The following is a 15,031-nucleotide window of genomic DNA, read 5'->3' as shown; positions in this document are numbered from 1 at the left end:
CTGAATATTAGAAAACATCAAAATTTCATTTATAAATAAAAAAAGAATATTACTTCCTACCTTTTTTTTCCAGTGAGATGGATGGGCCTCATGTTTGCACAAATATCATCAAAATCATTCTCACGCACCCCAATTTGGGAGCCGCTGGCCTAGACTACACAGCAAAATCCCCAGAGTTAAATCAACTCTGCTCAGAGTACATATTGTCCCAATCTACAGAGTGTTAAAGTAACACTGAAGCAGAGTTACCACTGTTGAGGATTATGTGATACGTTTTCACGTCTAAAAGCCTGAGCAGTAGTTGTTCTTCTTCAACATTGTTAACAGCGGGTTTTCTTTAATAATGCTCACTCATCAATTAATTAATTGCTTAATTATCTCATTAACTTGAACTCGGCTTCAGTGTTACTTTAACACTCTGTAGATTGGGACAATGTACTCTGAGCAGAGTTGATTTAACTCTGGGGATTTTTGCTGTGTACTTTATTGTAATCTATAAAGACAGTTACAGAAAATTAAAAATATTAAGGACACATTTATTTTCGAAACGTTTTATTATTATTATTATTATTATTATTATTTATTAAATTCATTAAGTGACATCCTTCCGCCAAAAGATATAGTCCCTGACATGACAGAACATATGCAAGGGAGCGGCGCAGTGATATGATGAAGAGTTTGTTTCATAGAGTTGACCAATCAGAATGTGTCCCAGTTCAGTCATTTTCTTTGAACAAAAAAATTATTTATTTTAATTTTGAAATTAAATGTTCTGGACGGGTTTCGTGAGAATCACGCATATGTTATGCTGGGATACATTTCTCTCCGCTACCTGTTGCATGTCAATGAACCGAGTTCGCTTCACTTCCGCTATTGCTCAAATGATGCGCCAACTCCTGTATAACTGCCGCTTTACCGATCTGATCGTTTCTCCTCTTTTCCATGATCAAATCCTCCAAACTCTGAAACTCCAGCACATGAAACTGTTTGTCAGGCAAGAAGAGCTTTAATCTGTACGGCTGTTTTCCTATCCGTATCTCCCCTCCCATCTTGAACTCCCGTTTACCGAATTTGCACCAGGCGGCGAAACACTCCGAATTTCTCCAACTTAATTCTCTGTCTTTCGCGCCCACCTGCTCCATCGCATTCTGCACCACCATGTCAGGACCAAGGGGCTTGTATTTGTACAGCTCGTTTACGATCCTGCCCCTCCTGCCCTGACTAGCATCGGTCAGAAAACTGTTCTTGACCTCCGCCCGGTGCAGGTGCACCACCTGGAAGTCCCCCACGTACACAGCCCAGTGCGGGTACTGACCGGCGGACACGAACTCCAGCACGTCCCCGGGCTTACATTTGTTCAATAAATTCTCCGGGCTGAACGTCTCCAGTTCCGTAGTGTTGCTACTTCTCTCATAAATGCACTCGTCTCGGTGGTAAACCGCGCAGTCCAGCTCGTTGTAGCGCTTCTCTTCCTCCTTCTGCTCCGATCCATCGACATGCTGATGATGGTTATCGTCCAGTTCGTCGTCGTCGGTGGCGAAAATGTAGGAGACGCCGATCCGCGGGCCATCTTCCTCCGTGTCCAGTCCGTTAGGGTCGGTCGTGGGAACTTCGGCGTAACTTAGGTGTGACACTTTGTCAACCTGGTTGCCCATATATGCCACTTCAGCAGCGGACAGATGGAGTGAAATGAGCTCCACCTGTTACGAGCAGAGAGAGATGGACATCTGGAAGTAGATTCACTGCGATGCTCCGTCTGCGCAGATAGTTGCTTACTAAAGCTGCATATGCCAAATCCGCGTGCATCACAATTACAGACCAAAACAAAGCACTTTACATAAGAAGAGTTACGTGTTATTGTTTGGGATAAGTCAGAGGTCACATCCAGTATGTATATCCAATGATTCGTGTTGCTGCTCCAGGCGGTTAGTTAGTTAGTAGTCCAATTACACCTGATGTTTCCAAGCAGAAAGTTCTTCAAAGCTTCACTGACATACTGATGAAAGGAATAAACTGTTGCTCCGGTATCCGAATACGACAAACCCGTTATTTGCGTGCTTACAGAAACGTAAAGCGCTTTGTTTTTTTTCTCAGAATGTTCTCTGTGTTTTGAACTGCACCTGCTGCGTGTTGCTCGGGTCCATCAGATATTATGAAAAACCAACAGGCAGAGCTTAAGAAAACCAACCACATCCACACTTACACACGCTCCCTCATTTAAAGAGACATTGCTGGAAAAGCACAGCACAATGTAAAGCAGCTTAGACAGATATCATCGAGAATTATTATATGATAAAGTAGCTCACTCACGGCTGTCCTGTTAACAGTACTGCAACGCTGCTCTGCCAGTCATATTACAGGACCCTCCGGAACCATAACTACTGCATATAACAAGAGCATACAACTTATGTAATGATAATAATACATAAAATAATAATAATAATTAGCCTACATATAAAGTACATTTTATTCACAAACAGGGGTGTCGCTATTTTTTTTTACTGATAAATCCTTCAGATTACCGTAATATTTACGGTAAACAGTAATATTTTAGCAATCATGTCATTTGTGTTTTCTAACCTGTTAGAATCGGAACAGCCTTGCTAGATTGGCAAATCAATCATATCTAATCGGTCAAACAGGTTTGCAAAATAGTCTGAATGCGATTCATTCACTCGTACAATGAACAGCAGTTGTAACGGGGGGAAATTGTAACTAAATAGTAACGGGATACTTCAAAAGACCAAACACAAAAAGTGCTGGATGTTCACCTACAGTCTTATTGTAAGAAACAAAACTTTATAATGTCTTCTACTATTTGTCAGCAAATAAGGCCCACACCAAGGATGATAAAAATAGCTATGAGATTTTAATAATTGTACTAATGCTATGAGAATAGTATGGTAGCCCGTTTCTGGCACAGGATAAAAAAATTTTGTTTAAAAATCCAAAAAAGTTGTGACTTTTTTCCTTAAAATTCAGTTCTAACATTTCACAATTCTAAAAAAGTCTGAATTGTGGAAGTTGTAAATTGTAAAAAGTTGATAATGTTGGACTCACATTCAGAATGATTTTTTTCCAGTCATGAACAGCTTGAGCATTTAAAGACAGACAACATAACTGCAGAGCTTGACATAAGCAAAACGTTTTCATCTGTTGGTCTGGATGCTAATGTAGTTATCGTTATAGTTATCAATCTTGGTGTGAATTCGCCATCTCTTTATTGTGCATACAGGTTGTGAATGGCTCTGTACTGTATGTAAAGACAATTTACATCCATATATCCATAACAGTATCACGAAAGAGTATCAAAATATGGTGACTCATTTTTGATGGGGGGGAGGGGCGTTCACAAATGAGCTCTATGAATTTAATAATTCAGAATAAGAATTTATTAACAGTCTTTTAAACTGTAAATAAAAGTATTTAACCTTTTTCCAAATAAGTGAGAAATTACATAAAGATATAGTTAATTACATGGATAATGCCAGTTTTGTTTTTCTGCATGCACTGCTTAGAAACATGAAATGCTGAAAAGACAAGAGAGACCGAAGTAGAAGGTTATATTCCTTTCATACACGTCTGTATTTCTCAGTGTAAAAGTTTCATAGGCTGAAGCACATCTACAATAAAAATGGATAGGGTAGCCAGTAGCCACCCGCTGTGCCAAATTTCCTCCCATACACACATTTCTTGAAATATTGAAAGTTTCTGACTATAGTTACTGACCTAGTTTTAAAGAGCAAGCCTCCAGATAAAACCAGTTTTAATTACAAGAAGATTAATTATAAAATGAATGACAAAAAGTCTAACCACTACATACACCGGCCTCGCACATATTGTAGGATGGAATTTAAAGAACATCTCAACATTTTTTGTTGACAGACATCATCAGATGTTTTTTTTTCTTCTCCTGGCTTGTGCTATTCCTATGATGATATGCCCCATTTCAGGGCCTCACTGCCCCCTGGTGACACCCTAAACTTGTGTTGCTATAGTAATTAGAGTCACCGAGGAGCCAGCCTGTCTGAAGCCAAGCTTCAACAATCTGAAGATAACAGCTTTTTAAATGACAAACTGCATGCTAACACTTGTAATGGGTGTTTTTGTAACATATTTATTAGTACTTTCATATACTTTTTTTACATATTCATTTGTTATGACTTATATTTTGGTGAATGGAATTGCGTGAGGGGAAAATGTAACTTCTGTCCCCATTTAATTACAAGAGCATGTTCACAGTCCCATCAAGTACACTACAACAGAGAGTTCCTAAAATGCAGGGTGACTTTATAAAACTATCGGTTATTTTATTTCACTAACACTGTGACTGGGTCCGGCACGGAGCCGGTGTTGTTTTGGGTCGTATCGAAAGGAATGGAAAGGGGAAATAAAGAGATGAGGAGAGAACGGCGCACAATACACACAACAACTCTACACACTCATCATGCAGCACCAAGATCTCTAATCGGTCTTCATACACCACTACCATAAGGTTTGATTGGGAAAACACTGGCAGCACCCTCAGTAAAGGCGTAAGGGAAAAAGTCAGGCCACTGAGGGGGATTTTAATGCTGTATTACTGCATATTTGCACAATAAACTTATACTGATATTCAACACATCTAGGTACCGATGGATAATCGATGACCTTGCTGTCACTACTTGAAGGTTTGTTGACTAAAGTAGATAGTTAGTCCAAGTGGAAAAAATGTTCAAACTGGCCTAGTGGAATAAACGCATTCGGTGATACAGTAGTCTAATGGGCACAAAGCAAATAAGGCAGCCAAAAAAGTAAAATAATGGTAAAAATCAACATAAAACAAGTTGGTCTTTGGTCTCAGTGAAGCAGAAACACTCCTCTGCTAAGCAGAATTGAGACAGACAAGTTTTCCAGCTGGAATACGACTTAACCGAATAAACTGTAATCAAGTTCCAACAAAGGTCTTGATTTACAAAAAATAAATAAAAAATCGAATAAACCTGAATGCCATCCACAGGCTTGGTGCACAACGTAAACCTCAACTTCGTGTTTTCAAACCCTGCTGATTCAAACAGTTTTTGAGATTTTGTGCAGTGATATCATGCAGGTCACAAAACATGATAATACGAGTAGGGCAACTTCATCCAACCCCAGGATTGGTCCTATGTTTTCCAAGCAAAGTCTATATACACATTAAAAGGTCAATATAGGATAATTTGTAAATAGATTTTCTATTTTGTAGTTGGGTGAATGGGACGTGTGATTGAACCCGTCAGGACTTTTAGAGTTACTCTGGACGCTCGCATCCAAACGTGATGGGAGGCGGCAGCAGCACTTGATGGCTGTGTGTGATTGAGTGCCACAGGTAACATAGTAACTCATGCCATAAGCGATCAGAAGTGAGTAGAGTATGGTGTGGATCTGAACAGGGTTATTTTGAGGGCGGTATTTTATGTGGGCTGATCTCTCTGTGGGGCAGAGATATGCAGGGAGGGCGGCGCTCGGCCGCTCCATTCCTTCAGCTCGCCGTCCTTGAAGAGCAGGTTGATTGCGGGTAGGGGGACGCCAGACTCTGCTGGGGGCTGACTCAGGGGACCCGAGACCCCACTGTCAGGGTCCGCCGGCTGTTTTCCATCCTGTGAGGGACGGTGAAAAAGTCAACTCAACACACATACAAAGCACATCTGAGAGTGAAAAAATACCAGGGGTCTCACACTTCTTGCCCAATTTTATAGAGATTGCACTCTCATAGAGCAATTTCTAGCTGATGAAATATTTAACAGAGAAAAAATTTCTATGCAATTTTAAAACTTGCTGATACTTCCTGGTTTTCCATGAATGTGTAATACAGCTGAATGCAATCTTTGAAATAAGACATTAGCACTGCTACTATCAACTAAATCCACATTATATTAGGAACAATATAAAATTGGTGAAGATTTACCTGGAATGAATGAACAAAACTGAGAACTTTTAATGACAGTTTTCGACTGGAATGTAGTAACTCTTGAAGACTGCAAAAGAAAAAGAGTGTGTTCTTTATTCTTTAGTCCAGTAACATATATATTGTAATTAAGGCTGTCAAAACGAACATCATTTAATAATAATAATTAATAATAATAATAATTTATGCATTTAGCAGACACTTTTATCCAAAGCGACTTAAAGTGCATTCAGGCTATACATTTTTTACCAATATGTGTGTTCCCTGGGAATCGAACCCACGACCTTTTGCGCTGCTAACGCAATGCTCTACCACTGAGCCACAGGTTGAAAATGAACAATGCGTTAACCACAAAAAAATACTACAAAATTAACTTAACATTAAAATTTACTGCAAATAATATATATATGTGTTATGTGTGAAATAACATATTAAAATAGAAAAACGTTATTTAAATTGTAATAATATTTCACAATAATATTGTGAATAGAAAACAATCTTACCAACCCCAAACTTTTGAATAGTAGTGTACTGGCCTTTTACCACTTTTATTAATATAGATAGTGGACAGATGACAGGAAATGATGGGATAAAGAGGTGAGACTGGGATCGCAAAAATAATGGGCTGGATTCAAATTTGCTTTGCCAGAAATGTTTGCAGACATGCACTGGCACATTGAGCTATGGTGCTCATCGCTGCTCAATATGCCAGTGCATGTCTGCAAACACAGTATTTTTTAACACTCTTATGCACAGCAAAAAAAAGGGACATTTGTTCAGGCTGTCACCTGTCTTTGCTGCAGAGTTTGTGGGAGACGATCCTCTGACACACTTTGTGGTTTAACTCGGAGCTAAAAAGAGGCATCCCAAAGCAAAGCTCCAGAGGAACCCATTCATCCTCACTGGACGACCCTGTGAACAAACAAGATTTTCTGAGCACCTCATACTGACTCAGTCACATAACCAGATTGATTAGCAGCACCCACTAGTACTTTCAGCTCTGTGTAACACATTTCTAGCATGTTTATATCTATTCCGCATGTTTTCTCCAAAAAAAAAAAAATGTGCAGACTCTGGCTCTCAGTCAAAGAACACCTACCTTCTGTTCCCGGTTTCTTGCTGCCGTCTCCGTTGTTCTCCTCCGTAACCAGCTCGAAAGATTCATTGCTTCCGTTGGCCTCTAGCACTCCGCTAAGCTCAGGGTCTCCTGTGAGGAAAGCAAAGAGAGTGAATCTCATGTTCCTTTGAGACCCCGAAGGTAGCGTTCAGGTTTTCACTCTGATTAGAGATGCAATCAAAGGTGTGGACTGCAATTAAAACATTCATTGAATTAGAGATCTGTTGTAATAAAACACACTGGCGAGAGCTTGAACCGGTTGATCTCATTTTAATCTAATTGCAGCACTTATAGTGGCTAATACAGCCATGATACAGCCTGGAGTGGCTAATGATCAGTATAGGGGCCGTCCTTATCAGGCCTTTCAGAGATTGGTTAAATGGACAGTGTGGATTGAGAAGAGGCTCTTAGCCCCACCGTCGGCGTCACTGGGTCGTCTGCGATGTCTGTTGTTGTGGTTGAGCATGGTGATGTAGCCACACTGGTGCTCCAGATCCACTTTGTCCCGCAGGATCTTAAGGGCTTTGTGCGCACACATATTGGAATATGAGAACTCTGGGAGAGGCAACACAAATCAGAGCGGCCAGTTAGAACGACTGGGCCATTCAGAGTTCTAAACACATCTACAGTGACCCTAAAAAACCCTGGGCCACTATATGTATAGACAACTAAGACTTTACCTGCTTTAAGGTCTTCGTCATCAAAGGGGAAGGGGACATAGACAGTCTCACCGTGCCCATGCATTCCATGACCCTGAAAAGAGTGAGAGATTTTGGTAAATGTTTTGATCAAATTAGATTTGAGAATGTGTTAGATATGAGAACTCTTGCTTGTTCAGGGTCTCCCTCCATTACCTGAATGAGCACCGCAGAGTGGGTAAGGGCATCATTCAACATTGTTAGCACGCTGGATGTCGGGACAACCCCGGGGTCATGACCCCATGATGTAATAAGCAGTCGGTCATAGGCCTGAATAACATATTAAATGATTATGTAAGCACTAAGCATTATTTTTAACTTTTTAAAAAACATATATTTTTTTTTATGCAGAATTGCATTTATATAAAATTATGTATGATAGCCTAATAGCAGAATATATAGTATGCTTATAATGCATAAACTAAAGTTCAGAATTTTGGGGATGGCAAGTGGGTTTTTTTGTTTTTTTTTTGGGAAAGAAATTAATACTTTTATTCAGTGAGGATGCATTAAATTTATCAACAGTGACATTAAAGACAATTATAATGTTTATAATCAGAATGTTTCCACAAAAAAACAATGATAATAAGAAATGTTTGAGCAGTAAATCAGCATATTAGAATGACTTCTGAAGGATCAATATGACAATGAAGACTAGAGTAATGATGCTGAAAATTGAGCTTTGCTATCACAGGAATAAATTACATTTCAAAATATATTATAATAGAAAAGAGTTATTTCAAATTGTAATAAAAGTTCACAATATTACTGTTTTGCCATATTATTGATCAAATAAATGCAGCCTTGGTAGGCTTCTTCAAAAACATTTTAAGAATCTTAAGACCACCAAACTTTTGAACGGTAGTGTAATTTATATGTACTTTTTCTTAGTCATTTAGTCTTTTTTATTTTTTTAATGTATGGGTAGGGCGAGAAAAATAACAGAAAAATGAAAACTGATTTAAAAAAAAAAAAATATTCATGTAATTTCAAGAAAATAAATGTATTTAAATATTTAAAGGAATATTTAACATAATAAGAATTGTATTAAAGAACAGATTTACAGAAAGAATTAAAGCACAATAAAATACAAACAAAAATGAAATAAATATTTGAATGCTGAGATCAACCTGGAAGGTCTCTGGCAGCTTCCGGAGCCTGGAGCCCTTGGACAGCAGTAATGAAGGAGGGCCTTGACCAGTGACAGAGTACAGGTATAGTTTGAACCAGATGGAGCTGACCTCAGGAATGGCTGGACCAATGTGCTGGAAGAGACACATCAGACAAATAATATAAAGCTACTCTAATATAGAGTATTAACTCAGCGGGAGTTTTGCTCGTTCATTCTCGTCAGTGTTTACATTCCTCCGCAAGCGCACGTGAGCTCAGCTTTACAGAAACTCGCTGATCAGATCACAGAGACAGAACAACAACACCCGGACTCTGTTTTAATCATTCTTGGGGACTTTAATAAAGCAAATCTCTCCCGTGAACTGCCAAAATACAGACAGCACATCTTTATATATTGTTATTCCTTATTTACTTGTTCTATTTTTTTTTTTTATTCTTCTTTTATTATCTGTGTTTTTGTTCTGTCGCTGTCATTCTGTTGCACTGCGGAAGCTTCTGTCATGAAAACAAATTCCTCGTATGTGAAAACATACCTGGCAATAAAGCTCATTCTGATTCTGATATACATGGCCAACTTCCAACCAAATCTCCTAGTGACAAAACATGTAATGCGAAGTGAAGTTATTCTAAATGCACACCGTAACTTCTCCTTCAGGCCAAATGCTGACCTTATTTGTAAAAGACATCTAAACAGCATGTTAAAGATCTTTATGGAAATGCAGAGATGTAGTTGGTGGGTAGCGTTTTTGTACATGGTGCAACTTTTATAAAGAAACCCTGGGCAAAGAAAGACCTATTTAGCTTGAACGATACTCTCAAGAGAACAACGATCTGACTGCTCACTGAGCGAGCACAGTTTTGTAAGTCCCAGCGATCATATATCCCTCTCTACGGGTCTGACTACAGTCTCCTGGGCTACCTGAGGCGTGCAGCTGCTGATTGGCCGGATCTCGTTGCTGAGTGGCGCCATGGAAACTAGCAGTTTGTAGTTCTTGTTCAACACACGGCTGCAGGTGGCAGGGTCCAATCCCAGCAGGCTTTCACAGCGGAGGAGGTCCAGAGGCAGGCCTGACGAGAAACACAAACATACATCAGTGCCAACCAGGACGTGTGAACATGTGTCTACTTGTACCACTCCATAATTGAAGGAAAAATGTATTTAATAAAGATCACAGTGATACAGTTTAAATAAGGACACTGATAGTGACGTGTATTACCCATCAGAATTGTTTCCACAAAATATTAAGCAGCAAAAACAGTTTTCAACACTGATAATAAGTATGTTTCTTGAGCAGCAAATCAGCACATTAGAATGATTTTTGAAGGATCATGTGACACTGAAGATTGGAGTATTGATGCTAAAAATTTAGCTTTGCATCACAGGAAGAAATTGCATTTTTAAATATATTAAAATATCTTCAAATTGTAATAATATTTCACAATATTATGGTTTACTGTATTTTTGAATAAATACAAATAAATGCACCCTTGGCAGGCATAAGAGACTTCTTTCAAACACATTTAAAATTCCTAATTATTCCAAACTTTTGGCCGCCTGTGTACATTTTTTATTATGTATTATTATATTTCACATGCTCAATATGTATAGTATATTTGATATATATGTATTTGCTTTTGCTCTGAAATTACTAAATTACTTAAATTATTTTTCTACATTTAAAAAAAAAAAAAGAATTTTAATTCAAATTAAGAAAGAGAAACCATTATTAATAAATTCAAGAACTAAAATAAAGAATTATTGCAGAAATTCATGACATCCTCTTTGCACTGTTAAAAATGCGTCCATGAGAATTTTTAAATGTAGATGATGATGTATATCATAATATATATATATAATATTTAATAAATAAATATTTGATTGATCTCCCAGGTCTAGTATATACAAGCCCTCAGATACTAACACATACCTATATTTGGTACATCAAGGCTCTGATCAGGTGTGAGATCTTTGTTGTAGCGCAGAAAGAGTATTGTGTTCCTGAGGGTCAGCGCATGGTCAAAATATCTCTGAGCCTCTCCTTCAGCAGTGCTCTCAACCTTATAACATAAAAGCATCCTTATCAAGCTCAACACACAAAGACAGTCATTATGTCTGTGAGTGAAAGAACGTGTGTAAACAAGAAAAGAATAACTAAAGGTTGGAGAGATTATTAAGGGAGAAATGCAATAGTCTTTATGCTTTTGTGTGCACAAGAGATGTGAGAGCAGTGCCAAAGTGAAAAATGTGAGTGTGTGTGTTGTATAATCAGCCCCTGGCGGTGGCCCCTTTCTATTTCAATACAAGCACAGAGACGGAGATTGTCTGTCCACTGTGTGTCCCTCAGCTTCTTTTGTGTCCTATAATAAGGGTATTACCTTCTCCAGTTCCATGAGAAAACTGTCCAGGGTCTCATCAGACAACTTCCCAACCTCAAACATCGTCACGGCGTGGCTCTTCAAGTTCTGAGACGAAAAACAGCACATTAAATCCCGATATTTATAGATGATATACAAAACATATTTGATCATATGAAGGCAATCTTGAAAAACCCTTCAGCACGACGACTCCTCTAACTAAATCAGTAGTTCTCAACTGGTTTAGCTTCAGAGTTCAGCTTTTCCACTGGAGTTCAAGTGGTGACAAAACGTAGTACTGAAATTGCTTAGTGTACAAATTTAATTGCGATGGTTTCATGCCCTCGGCAGGCAATAATTCACCACACTAAACACATTGTGGAGGGCACAAACTAAGTGGTGACAAAACGTAGTACTGAAATTGCTTAGTGTACAAATTGAATTGCGATGGTTTCATGCCCTCGGCAGGCAATAATTCACCACACTAAACACATTGTGGAGGGCACAAACCGGGTTTTGTCTTTTCAGCAAGTGAACTCATATTTAACATATTCTGGGTTGCATTTAAATAGTTTTGTTCATGTTTTTTACACTGTAACAATGATAGTGATTTTAACAGTAAAAAACTGTAAAAATGCTACAGTAAAAACCTGTTAATTGGTTATCAGTAAGTTTCCATACTATATACGGTGAATAAGTGTAATTACATTTAATGTAATTTTACAGTAAAATACTGTTAAAATTACATTTTTTGGAAGTGAAAAAGAACAAGTCATTGTATAATTTTCACTGAAAAAACATAAATCGACACTTGCCCATATTCCCTTATTTGGCTGCTTCTACCATGTAACAGATGAATTTGCATCAAAATACCACAGAGGCAGTTAGAAGACAATTATATGATCAGTTGTAGGAATGCCCGACATATCAGTATCAGTAAGATTGGATATAGGCTGATATTAGTGTTTTAATATTTAGCGTTAAATGTCCATATTGGCTCTTTAATCGTGCATTCTCTTTTAGACATTTAGATTACATTTGCCGCCGTCTAACGTTCACTTAGTTAAAAAAAACAGTCATAATTTTATTATCGTACAACCCCAGTCAGTTACATTTAATTGTTTGCTTCTACTATCTGTGACCTTATCATAATAGGCCTGCGACCAGGGATACCAGGTCTGCGTAACAAACCTAGCCCAATGGCCAATCAAAAACAGCCCATAACTAGCCCAATGACCCTATGCCAAATATCAAAACTCAAAACATACCACTCCCATGTTATGTGTTATGCATCATTTTAGCATGAAAATCACTATACAGCACTACTCATCAACATTATGGTATTTATAACAGTTATAACACTGTTATAACACTGTTATCATGAGAAGCTTAAAGGCTCCCTACCAGTGCCCCTCCCTTACAAATCTTATCATCTAGCACAGTTTTATCATTGGCAGAATGTTAAATGGGTAAAATATTTCAGTTGAACAATTTCAGTCAAATACAATTTATGTAATATGTCAAACCTTTAACCCTCAGGAGGGGGAAAAAATCAACCCGTGGTGGCAACAGTTTTAAAAGTAGTTCAGTTCCACAGTAAAACCGCAGACTTGTCAACCCTGTTTTCAGTCACAACCCACCAACTGTGAACCACTGCACTAAATATTATCAAGCACCTTTAAAATAAAAAGTAAAATAAGCCACATGCAGTGTATCAAATATGTGTCAACTGTAAAGCAGAAATACTTAAATCTATGAATGAGACACTAACAGGGGACAGATTGCCCATCATGAGGAAGGCGGTGAGGGTGGAGTCAAACAGGAAGGCGATCCTCTTAGTCGGGGCGGCTGGAATACTTAGACTGCTCACACTTGCGGTGTCTGGAGGACAGGGAAAATCCCACAGTCAATTTAATTCACATTATTATGATTTATGTACTGACTGGAGCCAGACTAATGTTTAATAATACGCTGCAGTAGAGTGAGTTAGTGTCTAATGGATGAGTGGAAAGCTGTTTATGATTTAATGAAAGCTGTTGTGCTCTCACCCTGGTCCTCTAGGCTGGTGGTGTCTGTATCAGTGGCTGAGGAACCTGCCTCCATCACTGGACTGCCACCCTCCCATGACAGCAGCATCTTCTGAGGGTCCATAGTGCCTCTGGCAAGCATAAGAAAACACTAAGATATAAAACACAACGAAACACCTGACTAAAGAGACATTCACACGTACAGCAACTGCTGGTCACATTTTAATGAGATTTTTTTTACAGGCTATACATTCATGTCAACAGTTACTTAATCACTTAACATGAATTTTGACTAACACTACAGGTTCTCCTTTCACTTTTCCAAATATTTTAGCCATTACAGACTGTTAAATTAAATACAAAGCCAATATAACACATTGGTACAGAGAAGGAGATTATATGATTTTTCCAGATTTGGAATTAAGAGAGTTGTTACAATGTCACTAGAACACACACAAAAATTCAAAGGTTTTCCTTTATGGGAAATTAATAAATAATAATGCATAATAATTTTAATAATACAAAAAGGATTTTATTTGTATTTTATTGAAGGATTCATTCATTCGAATGATTACATTATCAAAAAATGGTTAACTATTACTAAAATTAAAGTATTATCATGTTTAGCATGATAAATAAATAAATACATACATAAATAAATAAATAGCAAGGTGAACAGATATATGATAGAGGTGGGGTACTGCATGTGTTAGGTGTCAACAATTATCCACCACTAACCCGGCGACATCTGCTAGACGTGAGGTGGCACATATTATATTATGCAGACATGTTCATGCATCAACTACAAATGCATAAATTAAAATACCAATCCTAGGATTTTAAGAATCAATATTCAATTCATTGAATTTAATCATAGTCTTATTTGTGATCAGAATATGATATGGTATGATACCAGTAGCACAGATAAAATCTCTTTCTGTGTGAACGGCACAGAGTTTGAGATTTCTAGAACAGCAAGAGTTTTGTCTGTTTCTCAGACGTGAGCCAGCACTAAAAGCCTATTCATCAGTGTCAGGTAGGCCTTCTCATACTTGAGTCTATTGACCGAAGGGGCACTCTTCCACGAGGGGTGCAGCTGGTCCGGGCTGATCACCTGACCCTTTTTGATAGCGAACCCCAGGCGACAATACATGGACACTGCATTCTGGAAGACAACAGAGAAAAGTCCAATATTCTTTCAGCATTCATACACAATCCAGTGATGATTATTAACTACTATAATAGCATGTTAACACCGTTAATTTACGAGGAAGTCTTCCAGTCTGTGTTATGTTTGGAAAGCATCCACACACATCTTCATGAATAATTCATAGCGATATCGAAAACAGCTTTATAATAATAAACATCATCACAGCATCACTGCCAAAACACAATTTCCATCATTTGACAACAAGAAACATAAAATCTGTAGCATCCAACTGATTCTGCAGCTAGGCCAATCAAGCTAAGGTTATGAATACACATTCCCTTATTTTTCCAAAGGTTATTATCTACATGGCTATAAGCTCGACTCAGAATGGTTCTAGGTGAGGTGGAACAGAAAAGAAAATTGCGGTACTGTCACATATGAAGATAAAACTGTTAGCTCTTGAGAAAGATTGAATGGTACTGGAGAAAGTAGGTCAGGATTTGGGTTCCATACAGCCTGATACTATATTCCCTCATTGTACTATAAATTATGGTGAAAAAAAGAGAATTTGAATATCACTGCACAGTATTTTTAGATGTGTTGATTAGAACTCTCACCGATTATATA

General features: G+C 38.0%; 2 protein-coding genes across 2 annotated transcripts in view; both read right to left on the bottom strand.

Annotated features, from left to right (window-relative positions):
* Positions 1-578: 578 nt before the first annotated feature.
* On the bottom strand, positions 579-2,215 carry LOC107710687 (protein FAM84B-like). Its single transcript, XM_016515526.1, has one exon. The coding sequence runs from the start codon at positions 1,653-1,655 to the stop codon at positions 843-845; it is 813 nt and encodes a 270-aa protein (XP_016371012.1). The 5' UTR covers positions 1,656-2,215; the 3' UTR covers positions 579-842.
* A 1,862-nt stretch (positions 2,216-4,077) lies between these two features.
* LOC107710596 (protein FAM91A1-like) overlaps positions 4,078-15,031 on the bottom strand; it is a 19,473-nt gene continuing 8,519 nt past the window's right edge. Inside the window, exons 10-23 of the mRNA XM_016515411.1 lie at positions 14,307-14,419; positions 13,276-13,385; positions 12,999-13,108; positions 11,249-11,335; positions 10,801-10,930; positions 9,792-9,940; positions 8,872-9,006; positions 7,898-8,011; positions 7,724-7,796; positions 7,461-7,598; positions 7,026-7,133; positions 6,715-6,838; positions 5,927-5,996; positions 4,078-5,618 (exon numbers count right to left, since the gene is read on the bottom strand). Of these exons, the coding sequence (XP_016370897.1) occupies positions 5,433-5,618; positions 5,927-5,996; positions 6,715-6,838; positions 7,026-7,133; positions 7,461-7,598; positions 7,724-7,796; positions 7,898-8,011; positions 8,872-9,006; positions 9,792-9,940; positions 10,801-10,930; positions 11,249-11,335; positions 12,999-13,108; positions 13,276-13,385; positions 14,307-14,419 (1,647 nt within the window). The 3' untranslated portion in view covers positions 4,078-5,432. The remainder of the gene's footprint in view (positions 5,619-5,926; positions 5,997-6,714; positions 6,839-7,025; positions 7,134-7,460; positions 7,599-7,723; positions 7,797-7,897; positions 8,012-8,871; positions 9,007-9,791; positions 9,941-10,800; positions 10,931-11,248; positions 11,336-12,998; positions 13,109-13,275; positions 13,386-14,306; positions 14,420-15,031) is intronic.

Source organism: Sinocyclocheilus rhinocerous, unplaced genomic scaffold (genome assembly GCF_001515625.1).
Source record: "Sinocyclocheilus rhinocerous isolate Xijiao unplaced genomic scaffold, SAMN03320098_v1.1 scaffold492, whole genome shotgun sequence".
NCBI classification, from domain to species: domain Eukaryota; kingdom Metazoa; phylum Chordata; class Actinopteri; order Cypriniformes; family Cyprinidae; genus Sinocyclocheilus; species Sinocyclocheilus rhinocerous.
This window is presented reverse-complemented; position numbering and strand designations above follow the sequence as displayed.

What these genes read in the sequence shown, in the direction of transcription:
- LOC107710687 (XM_016515526.1), bottom strand. Translation starts at nt 1,655, where the DNA reads ATGGGCAACCAGGTTGACAAAGTGTCACACCTAAGTTACGCCGAAGTT.